The sequence below is a fragment of the Aphidius gifuensis genome, linkage group LG1 (genome assembly GCF_014905175.1).
Source record: "Aphidius gifuensis isolate YNYX2018 linkage group LG1, ASM1490517v1, whole genome shotgun sequence".
In the NCBI taxonomy this organism is placed as follows: domain Eukaryota; kingdom Metazoa; phylum Arthropoda; class Insecta; order Hymenoptera; family Braconidae; genus Aphidius; species Aphidius gifuensis.
This window is the reverse complement of record NC_057788.1, coordinates 4382160-4404501: the sequence shown is the minus strand read 5'-3', so window position 1 is coordinate 4404501 and position 22342 is coordinate 4382160. Positions and strand designations below refer to the sequence as shown.

The window sequence follows — 22342 nt, the reverse complement described above, 5'->3', positions numbered from 1 at the left end:
TTCTAATTGAATACGTGTTACAAAGTGTGGAAGATAAAATAATTTTAAATTTTCGTTTAACAAGTTTTTTTAAAAAACTGAAAATAGAAAAAAAAATATAACCATTAAACTAATTTTAAAAAATATATTAAAATTATACAAATATATTAACGAAAGTAGGTTTTTTTGGGTCTATTAATTTGATGCTTTCAATATATATTTTAGTTTTTTTTTTTTTTTACCATACAAAAATAGAAATAATATTTTTATGATATTTTAGATGATGAAAAGTGAGACTAGGGTGTGATGCACATGTCTCGTTTTCTTGGGTATAATGCAATCGGTATTTCATATATTTTTTTTCCTCACTTCTCACACACGTGGACCCTTTGAATACACAACATTAGGGTGTAGAAAGATGAGAGAAAACTTGCACCTGTCACCCTAGCATGAAACTGTGGGAGACACATTGACGCCCTTAACAATTATAATATTAAAAAATCGTTAGAGTTGAAAAAAAAAAAAAGATAAATATAGCTAAGACATATTTTTCCGTTGGACTAATAGTTTTAAGATTTTTAAAAGAGTTATACAAGTTAAAAAATAAAAACACATGTTGTTTAAATACGTGTAGCAATGATAATGTAAATGATGCCAAAACTGACCAAGTTAAAATGCGTCATCAATCAACATTCTAATTAAATATAAGCCAAACTTTGTGATAAAACAATTTGTTAAAAATGCCAAGTATGAAAAAAAATCTTATTTGTTATTGAGATGGAGTTTTATGATGGATCGACGAAAGAATAAAAAATATTAAACTACAAACAAAAGTGCCCTGAGGTAGATAGATGATTACAAAATAATTGGAAAAATAAAAACTCTGACCTCAATTGCACAAAATGTCAACATTCTGTTTGCAGGTTTACTGCCATCGCCATTAAGTTTTTAATATATTATATATATTGCTTAAATGATATTATACGAGGACAAAAATTCACATGAAAATTCTACTACTTTTACTGTCTTGTGAGAAACAGGAAATATTTATTTTTTTGAAATTTCTATGCACCTGTTTATAAGATGATGATAAAAAAAAAATTTAGTTAATAGATGACGATGGTAAAAAATCGGGCCAAAATTAAATCTATTTCCGAGTACACATAGACAGCGAGAGTCAACTGAGACCTCGAAACTTGGAGCCAAAGATTTATGGGTTTAGGGAGGGTCAAGGGAACGAGGGTAAACTAGAAACATAAATAGAAAAAAAAAAAAATACATACATAATATGTGGGCAAGTGTATTTGGATGCAATATGATAGACAGCCATAAACTAAATTATTACTCACAAATTATCTACCTACTGTGGAAAATCGAAGAGAAAAAAAATAAATAAAAATACAAAGGTATACGTGATGAGTGTAATGAGATCAGGTCAAATTAAATTTAAACTTTAGATAAATAAAAAAAATTAAAAACGATCAAACGACTTGTCTTTTCTTGTAATATAAAATTGGAAAAAATAAAAATAAAATAATAATTACAATAATTATATAGTAGTATTTGAAATTGTAGATTGAATTAAATAAAAAAAAGTTTTTAAAAAGAAAAAATAACTAAATCGATGATATAGATATAGGGGTGTTGATGATTGTCCGTATAAATTGAATCCGGTGAGATTGTCATGCAACCTTGGCCACGGCGAAAGTGATACACGTTTGTACAAAGACAAATAAAATATTTATAAATCTCAGATGTTTATAATGAGCCTTGCGTGATACAATTTTTTGTGTCTTTGATTTTTCAAAAATATATTTACAAAAAAAAAAGAAAATAAAATATAGCTTTATTCTATGAAATACCGAGAAAATTTCATACCAAAAAAAAAAACATTGTGATAGTTTAAATTTGAATAAACTTGAACGTGTTTGATCAGCTTTGTAAAATAAATTTAAATACAATTAAATATATATGTACACTTGCAATTGGCCTAGAAAAGGTCGTTACTACTTGGCAATTATATTTTGAATTAATATATACTTGAAACAATAAAAAAAATATATGTTGATAAACCATCTCTTGATTTATATACATATATTAAATGAGTTTTTAAAATGAAAAAAAATACCTAAATACATGCTTGATGTATGAACGCGCAATTTTATATGCATTGCGTATACACTGAATTATATATTACGACATTATTTATTTTATACACATATATATATATTGCAAGTCTGTAAATTTTCAAAATTGGGCCACGCATGATTGAACGATGCGTACAGAATTTATATCTTTAATATCTGTATGGATATATGCTGTACCAACACAAATAAGCTAATAATTTTATGTATTTATTTTTAATACAGTAACACAAATGCACACAGTGACTGCCTATTTGATTTTTATAATTTTACATATAAATTTTTTTACGAGAATGGATATACGAGTGCAATTATATGTACAAACGCGGATGCCTGTGTTGTGATTTGTTAATAGCTGGTATAAAGAGGCCTTGGCCGTTTTTCCTTTCAGACTTTTAAAAGCCACATTAATACCAAGTTTGTCGACCCAATAGTTGTTTAATTGTAAATACAGTATCTACAATAACACCTGTCTAGTTATTCAATTTGGGTCATTGATATGTAATCATTATTATTTTTTTTATTTTTTTAAATATATAATCAAATGGTAGCTTATCAATCAAGTTGATTATCATTGGGTGTCTATTTTATCAAGCCTCGTAAATGTAGATTATTTTGATGGTAAAAAAGTTTCCTACCTTTACTGGATCCAGTCATGATGTTTTCTGTTTTAATTTCAGCTCTTGCAGAATAAGAATTTAAAGATGATGGTGATATTTGTGATGATGGTGCTGCTAATTTTTCTATTTTAAAAATTAAATAGTTTAGATATTTAAGATGTTATTTTGATTACTTGTAATAATTTTAATTTACCTGCTAATAGTGGATTTGCAGCAGCAATGTTATATCTCATTTGCCTTCGACAAGAAATATTATTATTAATTGTTGTTGATGTTGTTGATGTTGGTTGACTTGCTTCAGCCAAATCAGCTTGTAATTCTCGTAAAAATGTGTCAAGTGTATCAAATGATTGAAGTGTGTCTTCATTGACACTAGACATATCACCATTATCATCTCTAACAGGTACATTTTGTGGTGTCTCAGATGGTGCACCAACCAGAGCACTTAAATCCATTGATGAAAATTCAACTGATTGTCCTGTGCCATTTTCCTAATAGATCGATGTATTTAAGTTGAAAAAAAAAGAAAAAAAATAATAAACAATTAATGAATTCATTTGAGATAAATTAAATTAATAAAAAATGCTGTCTCAATGAAACGCACTAACCTGAAGACATTGTGTTAGATCAACCATTTTTCCATCATTATCAGGACACCAAAGTAACTCGTCATCTATAAAGGGCATTGTTGATTCCTCCTTGGGTATCAAACTGGAGGTGAGCGTAAGGGTTTGTGATACAGGGACCGGCATCGAGACCCGTACCTGGCGGTGGGGCTTTTTTAGCCACCCCCGCAACAGCTAACATCCAAAACCACAGTACAATATGATGAATCCTTGTTTTTATTGATTCAATAATGCCCTGAAAAATTAAAATTAAAATATATTAATATTATATCATTTAATCAGCTGGAGATAATGATATTCTGTATCAATCTGTTGATGATGATGATGATGATGATGGATGCATGTATATATTTAAAATTAATACTTTAAATTGCAATCAAACACATTATTATTATAGAGAGAGAGAAAAAGAGAATTTATACACGTTTTTTTATTTATTTATAAATTTGCAAGAGTAATTTTCATGAAAGTGAAAACTTAAAGTGAAAACTTTCTTTCTGTTTTCAGGCTGTTTCACTTCCTGTGAGCGTAACCTCGGCTTCATTTATAATAGTAGCTGGATTTCTATGCACTAGCTTCTACTTTTATATTTTAATTTACGTAATCTTCCAACATTGCGCCAAAGAAAGTTTTATTTTTCACTTTTTAAACTAGAGGTTAATATCCTCTATTTATAATATATCATATTCTCACTTTTTTTCTAATTTATTAATTCAAATTATGATGATAAATAAATGAGATAAGAAAAATCATGGTACCCGTATTTATAAATAAATAAATAAATAAATAAATAAATAAATGTAAATTTTTAATTTTAATTGTATATCAATTAATATATTTGGCGCGCTTTTGATAAATGATTATTATTTTTATTATTTTTTATGACAGTTTCCATCATGGCTGACCTAAACAACAGTTCATCTGACGAAAGTACTGATGCATCAAATTCACAATTTGATTCATTAAAAGCCTTATATTCATCAAAATATAAAATTCCAATACCCGAAGCACCAATTTATGATAACATAAATAAATACGACTCTGTATTAAATGAAAATTTACATAAAGTACGTATTAAAAAATAACTAATATATATTTACCACAAAAATAAATTTCTCCATGATTTTTTCAGAATAATAATAGCAACAAAAAAACCTCAAAAGATGCAGCTGTCAAGAGTGTGCCTACGCGAAGATTTTTGCCTCATCAACGTGAGTTTAATAATAATTATATTTATTTTTATATTTAATTATTTATTCACTTAAAAATAATGTCACATGTTGCATGTCCATTGTACACACAACACACACACACACACAGTGTTTTGATCTTGTAAAATTAACGAGCCCTAGGTTAGGCTAGTGTTTTTATTATTCGCCCGCGTCGACAGATGCCGCTAAAGTAGCCATTTTGAAATTTAAAAAAAAAAATAATTTCAATTGTTGTTATATTATTTAAAAAATAATAATGCCATTTTATCAATCCGAGTATATTGTATTATTACTGCAGAACAATAATTATGTGAAAATGCATTGTTTAATTTTTTTTTTATTTTTTTTTTGAATTTATTAATAATAACAGCATTGATAAATAAAAAAAAATCTATATATATTATTTTGTGACGATTTAAACTTGATGGCATCATGACCTTGTGTACTATTTGTATAGATGTATATATAATCAACGATAAAATTGCTATTGACTATCATCTAGATGATATTATTATAGCTGGCTTGAATTACGACACAAATATCAAGGTAAACTTAAATGATTCCGCAAAGATTACATTACTCAAAACGATCTTTTATTAAATAATTTATACAGAACCAAAAAGCCAAGATAGTAGTAATATTTTTGAATATTACTATTTGGAAATTGACCTCCTGATATGCGTCAATGAACGTACATGGAAAATCAATTGTTTTCGGTTTGTCAATGTTGCACTTGCACGCAGTTCACCTTATTCTTCCGCAACGCACAAGGTTATCATAGCAAATTTGAATGAATGAATAAATAAATAAATAATTTATCAAGGTTAAACACAAATATATACACGTATATAAATAAATATTAATATTCATTACTATTCATTATACAAGAAAGACAACATTTGAATTTTTATTTGAAAAAAAAAAAACAAATATTAAAAATTAGTTGATAATTATTGTGTAATATTATTTTGATAGCTTATTATTGGCTTTGCTGTTATCATTAAAAGAAAGCTAAATGTCATGATGATTGTATTGTGATAAATATAATAATAAAAGTAAAAAAAAATATATATCAATTGGTATATCTCTTGAGGCAGTCGATAAATCACAAATCCCTGACCCAGTGCAGTTTTTATATTATGTACACGGACACGGCCAAAGTCTGTGCCAAAGTCATCTCTCTTTTTCTGTCTTACACGTTTTATTTTATTTTTTTTTATTTTCATTTCTTATTAGTTTTTATATTATGTACACTTTGTATTTATTTTTTTTTCTTCTATTGAATTTTCACTTTTTACTTGCGAACAACAAACAGTTGAAGAAGATGAGAAAATACTTGAAATACATAGCAAATCGGAATATAATAATATGGTGAGTGCAACACTTGTTGCATCCGGACATCGACCTCGACAACAAGCAAGCAAGCAAACCAACAAAGATAACAACTACAACCCCTCTCTTTTTACTGCACTAAATTTTCAACTTGTTTTATATATAAACATGTAATTGTCTATGTAAAAAAAAAAAAAAAAAATTCAATTATATTTTATTTTAATGTATAATTACATTTTTTTATATCTTTATGCAACATCAATTTCATTGTTATATAGATTAGATAGATTTCGCATGCATTCATTATAATATCTTCTATAAAGATATATTTTTTTTTCTGTCAATTAAAAAAAAAAACGACACATCATTATTTTTAAGTGAAAAATTAAATATATCTTAAGGACGCAAAATGATCATTATAAATTTGGTGTATCTTTCTTTGAAGTTTAAATTTTTTTAAAAACTTGCAACAAATAATAACGTAGTTATTTTAGGTGAAATAAGATTTTTTTTTTTTTATAAAAACTGGGCGTTATACGAGACGTAAAGTGAACAAGTCAACACAGGGCACTTGTTGCGCCCGGGCGTCGACCTCAAGCTGCACATATTCGATACTTTGTTTAAATCATTTTATGATTATTTTAAAACAAGACAATAAATATGAAATAAATAAAAAAATACACTTTATCACTGCATATATAATTTTGCAAATCGATAAATTTATAATATAAATAATGTGAAAAAACAATAAATTTTAAAAATAATTAATTTCCACGTGTTTCACGATATTGACTGTTTAACTGAGTTGATATATTATTACGCAATGATTTTGTTGTTAATATATACATGTAGTACTATTCATTCACTCATTCATTCATTCGCATATATCAAATATTATTATATTAATTTATTTTTCCTCAATTTCAATTTTATTCAAGTTGTAATATATTCAAGAACGGAAGTTGAAGACATGATTTCCGCTATTTTATTGGCACTTGTTGTTGTTATTATTAACGCAATGCGTTATCCTCTTTCTTTCTCTCTTTTTTGTCTGCTTCATGAACTAAATTCACAAAATTCTCTGGTAGTGATCGCGACCTATCTCAACGCGCCAGATAGCTATCACATCGTCGACCAATTTGACTTAGCGAGTCTCATCATTTATTTTTTCTTTCTACACTTTTTTTTTTTTTTCATTTATATTTTTACTATTTGCTATGTATCATATCAATTCATCTTTTACTATTACAATTTTCTAATTTACATTTAATTGTCTTGATATTTTATTATTAAAATAGTAATTTTTATTTATTTGTTATTGATTATTGTGTAATATCATTTGAATGTTTGATAGTATTTTTTGATTTTTTTTTCATGCTGTTTTTGTTGGAGGCATGAACAAGTAGGTATAGTATTATAATATAGGTAATAAATGAGAATTGCATTCAAGGGCTTGTTGCTCTTGTCGTTGAAAAAGTAACAGTACCTACAGTGCATTATAAGCAAATGCAAGTGACTGAGATAGCCTTATGTATATGCGAAAAATATCTACTGACGTAATGGTGGTCGTGGTGGTGTTGGTGATGATGGTGATGGTTGGTGCTTATACTAGCTTGCTTGCTTGCTCATTTTTCTTGGGTGCGCTGTCCGCAAGAGGACGTTGAACTCAGCGCAACTCAACCTGGGGATCATCCGCGGGTTTAATATGTATACATACATATTTATTAGCAGCTCATTATTTTTATGTTTTATACTATTTTTAGGCTTTCATTTTTTCATCAAGTATCAAGGTGTATAACATTGGCTTGTTAATTTATAATAATTAATTATATTATTTATTTTTTAATTTTTAATTTTGAAAATATCAAGAAAAAAAATTTATCTATGTAAAAAAAAAATTGAAAAATTTATTCATTCTATTTTTTTTTTTCATCTATGTATATTTAAACTTGATAAATTTTTAGATAAAAAATAATAGTAGCAAGAGCAAAAGCAAGAGGAATGCATAGAGTAAAATTTTATATGTCTTTTTTATTTATTTTTTTTTTTCTTTCTCACACTTGCACGCTCAAAACTAACGGTTTTCTTTATATACCCAAGAGATGCGCGAATATATATTTTAAAGCTTTCTCGAATAGTTGCATTTCTTGCTACAGTATATATTATATTTTATATAAAGTCACTGAAAAATGTATGTGTGTTTGAGAAAAGTGGAAATATAAACATGAAGTAGATTTACATTGAGGTACCACGACAACAAAAACATTCAAAAGATAACATCTTATCAAGTTTTAAAAAAATTCAAATTTGTTTTTTTTTAAATCAATCACTTAAAAATATTAAGGTGAATAAAAAAAAATATATAAAAAATTATAAATTTCATAAGAGAAATTTAAAAATAAAATAAAAAATAGTAAGAAAAATCAAAAAGTATTGTTATTGTTTAAAAAATAAATAAATAAATTATTAATGATGAACAGCGAGATTGTATGCGAGTGTGTGCAAAATTTGCTTTATAAATTTTATTATTTTTTTCACTTGGAATCAGATCTGGAGATAGTGAAAGTACCTTTATACACAACAACATGTTGAATTGTAAAGAAAGGTGAAATAAAAATTAGATAAAAAAAGCAAAAAAATTGTGGAAAGGAAAAAAAAAAGAGAAGGTTGTAAACTTGTAGACAACTGAACAAGAATTCTCTCTCTTTCTCGATATAAATTGTCGACGTCGACGTCAGCGTTAACGTCGACGACGACGACGACGACAAGAATATGCCCCTTTCAATTTACTTTGGCTAAATGAAAGTTACTTATTGGAGAAAGTCAATTGGCACGCTTCATCATATTACTAATCTCACGCCCCTAAAAAATTCATCATCGCATGAAATGTTAAATTCGATACGATTTATGGAATTAATAATTTATCATAAATATATATAAAACAATCTATATATTAGAACTGCATATATTATATTGTGAAAATGCGTCACACCTTCTTGACTTTGGAATTTATTTTATTATTTATTTTTTAACTTGTAAAATATTATTGGCAAAAATAAAAATATAAAAAAATATATTTTTATGGATATTTGAATAACTTCCTAGACTTTATACTGTATAGCTATACATTCTTAATATTTTTTTATTTTATTATAATAAGTTGTGAAAATCCTTGAAGAAAAAAAAAAAAAAACAATGCAAAAAAAAATTAACGTAATTGTTGAGCTTTATAATTACGTTAATTACTAATTAATTTATTATTTTATTTTTCAGAACCTGTCGAGTGTAAAAGACCAGTTCATCGGATAAATTCAAATCGAAATGTTTTGGCAAAAATGGAAAATATAGATGGACCACTTCAATTGCTTTTCAATTGCATGCAAATGAAAACCAAAATCAAGGCATGTTTATTATTTTAATAATTTATATTATATTTAAAAAATTACGTATCAAGGCAGTTTTATAAATGGAAGACGAAAAAAATGTACACGCGCCTGACATATTTTCTAAACGCGTGTAAAAGCTCGCTTTATTCAAGAAAGAGACAAAATAATGCCAGGAGCTTTCAGGTCAACATTCGTTGTCATGACAACACCTCGCGTCAACGAAAAACGTACGAGTCTTTGACGTTGAGCTTTTTTTTCTTTTTTTGACTAAGCCTATATATATTTATTATAAATAATATCATCTATTAATTTCTTTTTTTTTGCGAAAAGATCTAAATTAATTATTCAAATGACCAAAGTAAAATTAATTACTATTAAAATCCTTATTCGTTTTGGCTCCATTGTTATTAATAAATTACTATTTTTTATGTATTGAAAAAAAAATTATATCAAGATCAATATCTGGCTATATTGTAAATTTAATTGCTAATTTTTTTTTTTTTTTACATAATATTTACAACTATATGAAAAAAAAAAAAAAAGTCGGAAACGAAAGAATAAATTTTAAATATATATAAATTTTTATTGCTGCTGACCTTCTATAATGTGGCATGCATTGTAAGCATATATATATATTATTTTCCTCTATTTATTTTACACAAATAATATATAATGAAAATTGAAATATGTTTCCTTGTCAGAATATTTTTTTTATTTGTATATAAAAATAATTTCAGTACTAAGGTCATCCAGGTGATTAACTATTTCCCATTATTTTATTGAATAGGTTAAATTAAAAATAAATAATATAATCTGTAAAATATTTTAACAAACGATAAGATTATCAATGTATTAAACTACATACATCAGCCACTTATGATTGACCTTCAACATAAAATAATATTACACATATCTAATGTTTTCTTTTTTCCTCATTTTGTCTATGTCAATCAATTTCATTTATTTTTTTAAATATAAAAAATAATAATAGCACCATTTATATATTATTCATAAAATAAATAAATTAATACTTTTTTATATATTGTATTAATAATTATAAATTTTTCGTCACCAATAGAATTAAAAAGAGAAAAAAAAAAATGAATAAAAAAATAAAAAACCAGAGAGCAGTTAATCGTGACATTCAGCTTGGCCTTGTGATTCAAGGCTACTTTATAATACTGTCGACGACGACGAGGTTATGACCCATTAAACTATCACTGTATAATATAGAAAACACTGATCATATGATCAGTCAGTTGGCTAGCAATGACAAAATATCAAAATATATTTACAAATATACATTTTAAGTATATTTACCATGATATAATATGATAATAAAAATTCGTCTATTGATAATATTATTAGTACTTGTCCCTCAATTATATTTTATTTTATAATTTGTCATTTGATTTTGTTAATCTTCGACTTATTAGTACTGAGTATCGAGGACTTGAATGACTCGTTTTAATTATAATCATCATCAGTGCTGGAACATTGAGTTGAGCCTTCAGACTATAGTCTAGTTGAGCACTATTTACATTTTATTTACCATTGATAAAATACTTCCGGGTATATCACCCTGATATCTCCGGACATGCAGACACACATACAACAATAATATACAAACTCATTTAATTGTAATTGCAAATACAATCCTTGAATTATTGCAAATCAAAAGAAAAAAAAAAAAAATACAATAAAATAATAATGATTATTTGTTTTAATAAAATAATTATGTATTAATTTTTTTTTTTTCTTTTTTTTAATTAAGGTTTTAACGAGGAATGCGAGGGGAATTAGAGGATATATTGAGGCTTATGTTGCTGCATTTGATAAGCATTGGAACTTGGCACTGGAAGATTGTACCGAAGTGTGGACTAGAAAAATTAAAAGAAAAGCACCAGCACTTGGTAATAATCAATTTATAAATCAATTTTTTTCTCACTTTAATTGTCAAAGAATATCAGCAATATATTACCCATGTAATATTATTTTTTGAATAATTTTATAATAATATTTAGTAAGAAGAAAGAACCTCTAGTTCAAATATTGATATACATATATATTTTCGTATAGTAAAATATTTATTTTTTTTCATTTTGATTACCAACTAGCCTTGGACTAAATATTCAATTTTTATATTTTTTTAACAGACCTGCTATCTCAAAATTAAATCACCAAATTTAAAATAACAATTTAAAAATCTAAATTTAATCTTGTCTTTATGACAAGTGTTTTACATAGTGACAAGAGCATAACAGAATTATATAGAAAAAATTACTTGTTACAGTAGGTATATATAGTTTAAAAAATGAAGCAAAAAAAATGAATTAAATAATAAATAAAAAGAGGCAAACGTGAGGGCACGTGGACCTCCTATCGAATGTGGCGCAACCGCGTACATGAGTACATAATATACATAGTCAAGGCCGGTCCTTGCTCCAACAACACTTCCGAGCAAAGAAGGCTTCGACCCTTGAGATGTCTCTGGTTATATCACACCCTCTTTTCCTTATTTCTTTAAATATAATAAAGAAAATAAATCGAAAATTCTATAAAATATTTTAACACAGATTTTTTCATGTATTGATTTTTTTTTCTATTTAAATTATTGATAAATGAAAAATTAAATAAAAATATAATACTTGGATTATTATTTATTAGTATAAGGGAAAAGTTCATTGGCCTACTGGCGCACATTGCGAATTTGTGTAATGATAAGAAGGAAGGAAGGAAGGAGTACATAAGGTCGAGGGGTCATTGATACGAGGCAGGTCTCTTGGGGGTGGCCACGAGTGCTTGCGACCTTGAAGTGAGGCATTCATCTACCCTCTCTTATATTTTTTTTTCTTTTTTTTTTTTTTATGCTTTTATAACTTGCGTGTTTCATCGATTTTTCCAGCTAGTATAGTGAAAAGTATATATATACACGTGTGCCAACAGTCGAACATTTTGCTTTTTATATTTTTTTTTTTCCCTCTTTTCAACATATATGTAATATGTATAAGAGCCAATTCTATTCTACTTTAATTCGCACGCTTTTCCTCAATAATAATTCAAGACAATGTCAATGACCTCATGCTATTATTATTTTTTATTTCTATTGAAGTGGAATAATATTTTTTTTTTTTTTGTTTTGATTAAAAATAAAAGCAATTATTATTATTTAGGTATTGCAGCAAAATTTAAGGCAATCGAGGAGGACACACCGAAGGTTATCGTGAAAGAGTGTAACGAAAAAACTGAGACCTTGGAAAGACACGTGCCACAGATTTTGTTGAGAGGCGAACAAGTTGCTGTCATCATTAAAGTCAATTGACTTTTAATATATTACAATAATAAAAATTAATTTTTTTTTTTTTTTTATTTTTCTTTTGTTTGTTATTACATATTGTATACAATGGAAAAAAAAAATAATAAAAAAACAATCATATTTTTAATATAATCCCAAGTATGTGATTTTTAAATATTTATCTGTAAAATTTAACAACAATTTATTATTGTTATTATTATTTAAACAGGAAGTTGATGTTTCTAAAAAATTTTTTAACTTTTTAAATTATTTTTATGCAATAATTTCTTTTTAGTGAGTGTTTATTATTAAATTTCAAGCAAAATAATTTAATTGTTTTATTTATGTTTTATATTTAAAAATTGTTGTAATTACTCAATATGTATTTATATTGCGTTTAATAATATAAAATTTGTTTATTAAATCGCAACCTTCATCAACTCCAAGGTTATTTTATATTTTCATTACTTGTTTAATAATTAAATGAAAAAAAAAAATAATAACTATTATAATAATATTCTACAAAATAATTTAATAATCAACAAAAAAATAAAATGTAATTATAGCAATAATTAATTTTTTAGTTAATTATTTATTTTTATTTTTTTTGTTATCATTAATATTATTATTTTATATAGAATATTAAATCCTCAGTGGAGAGAAAGCAGTATATTTTATATTATTTATTTATTTATTTCTTAGTATTATTATTTTTATGCAAAAAAAAAAGGAGGGGAATTAAACATTACCTCCCACTTTCTAGCTAACCCCTGTCAATTTGCCAGAGGGGAGAAAGAAAAAAAAAAATGTAATAATAATAAAAAAGGAAAGGAGGAGGATAAGGAGGGGTGCACGGTTCGAAGCCCTCTTACTTTCGCTTACCGCGGAGAAAGTTCATAAATAAAAAGACACAAACACACATCATCATCATCATCATCATTGCATTTAAAAATATACACCAATATATATGTATAATTAAATTTGTTCTAGCATTCATTGTTTACCATCATTGAATCTTTTTTTTTTTTTTTTTTTCTTTTAACTCTTTTGATAAAACACCAAGTTTTATTATTTTATTTTTTATACATCTGTGTATGTGAAATTTTTAAGAAGTAGTGTTAGCCCTCCTTCATAAAAAATAAATTCAAATACTTTTACTTGACTTGAGTTGATTGTAGACCATCAGTAAAATCTACTATACAACTACTGTACATACACCACGCTATACTTAGGTGCTTAAACAACGTCAAGGGGTTAATGTACTCGGAGATTCACACAACCTTTATTTGATTGTTCAACACCCATACATATACTCATTAACTCATTAACAAAAACTGCAAACCTATAAATACATGTAAAAACTTTTTTCAATAATTTTTTTTTTTTGCATACGTTTGCGTTTAAAGTAAATTTAATATTTAAAAAAAAAAATAAAAAACTATTAGGTATTAAATATATGTACAAATATTAAATAAATACTTATAATATTTAGTATTTTTTTTTTTTTTATATTAAATATATGTGTTTATGACTTGTTGTTATGTTATTTGTTATCTTATCAAAATTTGTATATTGACCTTGAGGCTGCAGTGTATACATAATATTAATAATAATATTAATTATTGTTATTATATAAAGGTAAATATATGCCTACTATGTATAGTTGTTACTTGTTGGTGTGTAGAATGATACAAACTAATCGCAGTCAGGGACAACTGGCAGCACAAACACCTTGGAAGACTACTAATGACACTTGGCTTGTATTGTAAAAAGACTTTAATATATCCCGATATCTCTACAATCTCAATTTATCATTGTCACAAAATTATTACTATATCAACAATGTCATATTAGACTAGATTATTATTTTAAATATAATAAAAATATAAATTTAAAAATATCACAAAATAATGAAAAATAAAAAGTTAATTTAAAATTTTTTAAAGACACGTGGAGATTCTCTAAATTATAAATATATAAAATATATAATAGTGGTAATAGTGGCAAAGGCAACAGTATAAAATCAAGCTAGTATAATAATGAGATTGAGTCATCTCGGGACCTTCGAGAGAGGCAAAGGGCCTTGGTTTGTATAGAGCCCCCAGGCAAGGCAACGATATTCATCTGTATTTTTTTTTTATTTTTAAGTTTAACATGTATATAAAACTGTATAAATATTATTTATTTATTTATTTTTTTTTATTATAAAAATATGAATGATCATCATCTTGATTCCTAGACAATCCAAGTATACGTATACAATCAAGAAAGTGAAAGAACTGGTATATCTAAAGTCAAAGTAGAGTATAAAATATCCAGGAGGCCAAAGTCTTACTCTCACAAAGTCACGATCCGATTTCTCTGACTGCATTTATTTTCAACAAAAACCCAATTAAATTGTACAGTATCTGACAAAAAATATAAAAATTCAATTAAATATTAATTTAATTATATTTTTCTCGCCCCGAATTTGCTTTACATTTACATCGATGCGATGAAATTAAATAGCCACAACTCTCGCTGCATATAATTATGAATATTAAATTATAAATAAACGACATAAAAATTTCTTTAAACAAAAAAAAAAAAAGGATTAAATGAATTAAATAAAAAATGTAGATAAATAATAATAATATTATTGTATAAATAATAACATTGGTGCAGTGGCCTTCCAACGTTTAACTTTAGCCTTCCGCAATTGCGTGGCATCGCAGTTTAAATAAATAAAAATATATCTGATGTCGACGATATTATGCCAGAAATATATTTATGTATACTATATTGAGTATATATCTCCAAGACAAACATGCCAAATATAAATTATAAATTATAAAGAAGCAGCTCCCGGCAATGATTTTAAACACCAAATTGTTTCTTGGGATAGATTTTGTATTACGTCATCGATCCAACGTAGGCAATATACAATAAGTATATAATATACTGCAGATATGTGTAAATTATTATTTCTTTTCCATCGAAAAAAACAAGAATGAAAAAAAAAAAAAAAAGGGAAAAGAATATAAATATTTATATAAATATATATCGGGTTAATTTTCTACAGAAAAAAAATGAAAAAAAGAAGCGAATCAAGGTTGATTCTAATATACACTAATCGAAAATATTATCATATGAATTTCAAGGTAGTCTATGTGGCCCTTGATGTTGCAGCCACAATATATTATATTGAGTCTGTGTTGTGATTCAATTGAGGGCCGGAACGTTATCATCAATCAAGAAGGCCATGTTCATAAATTAAACAATTAATTGCCTTATATTAAGTGTAACAAAATTAATAATAACAAGAGCAATTGAATAGTCTATACATTATATAATTAGTAAATTTAAATAGAATACAAGTATCAAAAAAAAAATAGATGGTCCACCGCAGCTTTGAGATTTTTTTTCGGCGTGTTTATTATTTAATAAAAAAATACGCGTCTTTGGCAATATAATATATACAAAAAAAATTATGTACAAGAGAGCAGCGAGTCAAGGTCTTGTCCCAATTTGGGTTCGAAGACCCGCGTGGCCTGGGGATCCAGAGGATAGGTCACAGGAGGTTTCCACCATCCGTCTGTCCAGGCTTTAAGGTCATTTACTTTTACCACACGCGTTCGGACTCAAGGATCCCAATTTACTTTTTTTTTTTATTTGGTTTATTTAATTTATTTATTTTTTTTCGTTTTTTTTTTTTTTTTTGTCCTTTCATAATAAATGTAATATACTAAACAGAAATTCATTTTGGCCCTCGTATAGTTTAATATACTTGCGAGAGAAGGTGCAGGTGGGACAAGGCTAGAGACCATCAGACAAATTTATTCAATTTTTAGTCGTTGGATAAACCAATCATACAGATATTGAAAATTATGTAACTTTTTTTTAATTTATCAAAAAATATGTATTGGGCACGAATAATATCATAAATATTATTATAGAAAAATATTATATTATTCAAGGTCATTGAATTTTTGTATGATCAATTTATTATTATTATTTTTCGATAAGATAATTGATTCATTGTGATTGTACAAATTAATAATGCAACTTTTCGTTGACATAAAGAAAAAACAATAACGGTTTATATGTTCAATGAGACAAGACAAAAAAAAAAAAATGAAAAAAATGCATAAATAAATTCTCAAAGTGCACTTCGATCAGTTCATGTTAACAATATCTTGTATGTAATTTTTTTATTTTTTTATTTTTGCATTTAGCCTTCATTGCAGAAAAGAAAATATAAAAAAAAAAAAGAGTCAAGTCAAAATGAGTTTGATAATATAGCCATCGATGCACTTGGCATGAATATTTTATTTTAAAATCATAGAGGAAACAGTTGTATTATATATTACAATATGTACTGGCAAACTTACCCAAGAATCAAAAATTTTCTTGAATATATAAATGAAGATTAATTAAATTTTCCAAAAGTTGATTATATTTATTAGCTTACTATACTAATAAATTGACAAGTTTGTAATTATTTTAAATGAAAAAAAAAATTTCACAACACACTCAACAACAGGTATATGTACTATATGATAAACTGAATAATTAATAAAAAAAGTTTTTAAATAACACAATGAAATTAATTGTGCACATCAGCAACTCAACACTGATACTGATAATTTTTAAAAAATCTTTTTTGTCATTATACCAACTGGGAGTTGATCAACGATTAATTAAAAAATTAAAAAATATCAAAACAATATAATGTTTTTTAAAAACACACAGTTTGTGTATATATTTGACACAACACTTATTGCGACACTTGAATCCAACAAGAAGGCGGTGCTTGCTTACGTCATACGAAGACGAGCGCGAAAAACGGAAGAAATATCTTGTTGAAAAAAAAAATATTAAATATATATTGCGTGTCGCAAAATATATATGTATATATATCACCAGAAAAAAAAATAAAAATTATATATAATAAAAAACAATCACCGCAATGAAAATTTAATTTTTTTTTTAAATTCAATTTTTAAGTCATAAAAAAAATTTTACATATAAAAATTCATTTTGTAAAAAATTAAAAATATCACACGTAATTATCCACTTGAATAAAGCACAAATTTTCACATTGAAAAAAAAATAATAATTAAAAAAAATAATGATAAACACAATCACTAAATTGCAAATTAAAAAATTAAAAATTAATTAACCGACATTGCAAAATATCAATAATAGGATTTAAAAAAAAAAATAAGAAATTAATAAAAGAATAAAAAAAAAAAACTTTTATATATAAAATATAAAAAAAAATAAAAGTTGCGATTGAGTTTGTATCAGACCGGGATAAGAAGTAACACTGAGCTCTGGAGTCAGTCGCAACTCTCAGTTTGCCTAGCCACCGCTAAACACCACTATCCTAGGTTAGACACTCTCGCGCGCGCGACAACACACACTCTATTTTTCCCCTCCCGACCCTTCCTCTTGCCCCTTCTTTATTTTTTTATTTATCACAGAGCTTTTTCCCTCCTCTCACCCTCATCTATCCATCCATATATACTTGTACATACAACTTTTATTCTCTATTTTTCTAGCCACAACAACCAACGCCTGCGGCCATTCTGTTTCACTCTTTTTTTATTTTCATTTTTTTTTTTTTTTGAATTTTTTTATAGCTTGCACCATCATTATCATCAACATCATTTAATTCAAGCAACCAAAAATCAACGAGTTCACGTGACTTGCTAGATTCAGTTTTGCCAAATTTTTTATATACCTATACAAATATAAAATATGAAATATATATAAGTAATGATGATGATGATGATGATGATGATGATAATGATGATGGTAACAACAGTAGAAAAAACAGTAGTATAGTAAGTAGTGAGGAGGATAGAGAAAATGTTTGTAAGGCCATAGCCACGGCCACCAAGTTGAGAGCGCGTGTTCAGCTCACTTGTATAAAATTTATACACATATATAAAAAACACAAATACATTTATAGAAAATAAAATTATTGATACTATCAAACACACCGAAACATACAATGAAATAATTTTTCACATGTATAGTGCACTAATAAATATAATAGAATGAATATATCAAATTAAACAACAGACAAAATAATATGTATAAAAAAATTATTTTAACACTTGTACATGTTGAGATTATAATTTATAACAAGTGTTTGTGTGAGTCAATACTGTATACGCACTATTCAAATGAATAATGCAACCCACGTGTGTATATAATATGTAGTGTATAATCACTAGATCGTCTTTGAAATTATTTCTGTTATTGAATGACATGCATATTTTTTTTCATCATAAAAATTTTGCGCATATATTTATTTGAATTTGATTAGATCAAATATATGGAGAATATAATTTTTGTATATTATTTTCAATGATGACCTTGGTGCAATTTTAATGTACACACGAGTATTTTATACATTTGATATTTGCCAAAATTTACTGACTCTTTGAAAGTGTATTTTTTTTTACAACACAAACAAATTTATATAAATAAATATTTTATGAATATGTGTATTGAATTTACTGTAAAAAAAAAGCTATAACTACTTATTGCAGTGTAAAGAAAAAATAAAAATTTGAATTATTGATTAAAGTAACTTTTTTTCTATTCATATAAAGTTTTATATTTTTTTTTTTTTAGTTATGAATTGATAATTTTAGCTGTAAAAATAAACAACAATAATTAAAATTAAAATAGTAATATTATGTGCTTTTTTTTTTGATTGTTCAGGTTTAATTTATTGATCATAGAATGATTATATTAATCAGTGATAAATAGAAATTGCAACGGAAGCAAAAACTACTTTAATGATTCGAAAAAATAAAAAAAAAAAACATTTCTTTTCGACTAATGAGAAGTATATTTGGTAGTAAAAAATTATTCAAATCGCATCAAACGAGGTGATTATTTATAAAGATATAATTTATATAGAATGAAATATTTATTCTTATTTCTTATCGATGTGGTATATATATATTTGAAGGTTACAACGTGAATTCCATAAATATTGTTTTATATATGCATATACTTTTGGTGTATAGAGTAATATTAATCTGTAAAGATTAACTCGGATTATATATTATAATTTATAATTTATAAATAATATAGATAGTTTAAAAAATAAATACATAAATGAATAAAAAAACTAATGAAATTCCAGTCTGATGGAATATCACGACGTCTCATTATAAGACACGGATGACGGATTATTCTCGACTTTCTAACGAAAGTGCAAGTACTTTTTTTTTTATTATTTTTTTTTTTTTTTTTTTCTATTTTTTATTTTCCACTACGTATAAAGTCTGCGTAACATTGTGGCAGACGGGATATATATATACACCGTCAAATCGACTTTCCCGCGAGTTCCTATCTCTATATAAATGCATAAAATTTTTTCCGTGATTTTCCAAATGAATGAACGATGACCATCTGCAGTGCAAGTTGCATTACTTCCGTTTTCTAAAACATCTTTTTTTTTCACTCTGTATACCCAAATATATAATAAAATAAATTCTAACAATAAAATTTTTAAATATAAATTTTTTGTCGTCATAAAATGATATAATTTTTGTGCAAAAATTTTTGCATATACACGATATTATGATTTTTTATTTTTGTTATCATTATTATTTTTATTACGCAAGCGTCCTTCGGTCAATTTATTACATCAAAAGCCCAGTACAAAGAATTACGAGGAAACGACAAGAGAATATAAGCAAAATTTAAAAAAAAATAAATAAAAAAGAGTGTTATTTGTTGAAGAGAATTAACTTTTATTTTATTTTTTTTTTTCATACATAAGTGAATGTGGTGACTTTCATTTGTTTAAGCATAAAATAATATTATTTATTTATATATACAATACGTGGATGAGTGTTCAATGACCTTGGATTTAAGACTTGGTTTTTTTTTTTTTTTGTCGAATCATCTAATATTTGATTTTGAATGCTCGCAATTGCAGTCAAATATAAATATATCGTTATTATTACTACCTGTGCTGCAGCTATACACAGTCAAGGTCTAAAACAATTTACCGTGACATATATATATTGTTTAAATTATTTTATATAGTATTTTATGTGACAAGTTATTTCAACAGTCCCCTTTTGATATTTACAGTGGCTGTATATTTAATATATTTGTATGGGCGTATGTACAATGAACTTGAATACTCATCTTGCGAACAAAAAAAGTACAATTCAATTAGTTGCTGTCTTCAAGTGTTATTACACAAATGTGAACATCATTCAGTTGCGAAGACTCGCATATATAATTGGAGCAGTATAGTAAACATACTCTCACTTTTACTTTTGATTTTGAATTTAAGAATATATAAAATACCAAGGTTTAAAACAATCTTGAATTTATTTATAAATTAAAAAAGCATATAAAATGTTTGTCAAGTTTTATTGACCCATGCAAAGGAGAGGGTACAAATAGTGGGCCAGTGTCAGTCAATGGCATGACCGTTAGTTACGTGGGTGGATGGTAGTCCCGGTATATATATAATGTCACCGATGCAATCAACATCTGCACCACCACCACCATCATCATCATCACATGCAATATTTGATCATTTAATATATTATCTTGTCGTTCAATGAATTGTACTTTACCCATCATCATCATCATCATCATCTATTAATGTGAACGAAAAAAAACAAGTCATTATCAACTTGGCAAGTCGAACAAAAAAAAAATATTAAAAACAAATTATAATAAAAAAAAAATAAAAGAATATGGCTTTTATTTTTGTGAGTGTGTTAATTTTTTTAGTCGATGACGCTACCGGGGCCACTGGCCACTATTTGGGCCAATGTTATCCACACCAAAGAATTGCTCAACTTTAGCTGCTGCTGCTGTTGATGATGATATATATATATTTATATATGCACGAGGACAAAAATTGAATATTTTGTTGCCCAACGACAATCAGACTAAATCAACACTTTCAAGATCAACTTGTTTAATTTTATTATTAATATATATTATTTGTATTTTACATTTGATATTTAGATATACGTACCGTGATACTATAAGATAATTTTAAGCATAAATGTTTTATTAGTTTGGTCTTGCATGCATATACTTGTAGATATGACTGATAGTGATAGATAGATAGATAGATGTGTGTGTATGTTGTGGAAAAAAAAAAGCAAGACTAAGTGTAGGCTATATGGTTAATGTCCGTGCCTGGTGACCCATGGTGCAAGTTAAACCCACCAGCAGGAGAAAGTTGCCAGAGACTTTCACACTGCACTCTGGCATCGCGATGCAATCATTCATATATATTTATTTATTAAATCCACAAGATCAGGGACGAAACTATAGTAATAACATTACAGGTCTTCCATATTGACATACATATTTTTTGTACATTGCTATGATCATCCCTAAAAGTACCTACACTAAGTATTTTAGTGTTTTCTTTTTTTTTCAAAAGATTCAAAAAGAATAATTGTAATATTATGTATATATATAGTTTCTTATTGGTATATGTATATTGTATACATATACACATGTAGTTATAACGTTTGCGGTCAATGCACCATACAGAGATGCCGGGAGGTGTATAGTGCTGTTGCTGTTGTACAGAGTTCGGACCAGCATCAAAAGAGTCAATTGCTGCACAACATAAAGATCTACATGTACATATATACATTGAGAGAAGAGCAACGAGTCTTTGCATTACTTTTTCTTCATGAAATCAACTTGTGTATTCATATATTTAAATAAGGTCGATTCTATATAATTTATCATTA

At 26.4% G+C, this 22342-nt stretch overlaps 2 protein-coding genes across 4 annotated transcripts in view; one reads left to right on the top strand and one right to left on the bottom strand.

Annotated features, from left to right (window-relative positions):
* The window catches only part of LOC122861062 (ecdysone-induced protein 74EF), a 65987-nt gene that overhangs the window by 40580 nt on the left and 3065 nt on the right, over positions 1-22342 (bottom strand). For all 3 annotated transcript variants that reach the window (XM_044165228.1, XM_044165225.1, XM_044165226.1), the window contains 3 exons: positions 3352-3604; positions 2937-3234; positions 2762-2866 (listed from right to left, as the gene is read on the bottom strand). In XM_044165228.1, coding sequence (XP_044021163.1) covers positions 2762-2866; positions 2937-3234; positions 3352-3495 — 547 coding nt within the window. In that variant the 5' untranslated portion in view covers positions 3496-3604. The remainder of the gene's footprint in view (positions 1-2761; positions 2867-2936; positions 3235-3351; positions 3605-22342) is intronic.
* On the top strand, positions 4266-12639 carry LOC122861063 (U7 snRNA-associated Sm-like protein LSm11). The gene is made up of 5 exons (XM_044165230.1): positions 4266-4436; positions 4502-4580; positions 9186-9313; positions 11073-11211; positions 12472-12639. The coding sequence occupies exons 1-5, from the start codon at positions 4266-4268 to the stop codon at positions 12618-12620; spliced, it is 666 nt and encodes a 221-aa protein (XP_044021165.1). The 3' UTR covers positions 12621-12639.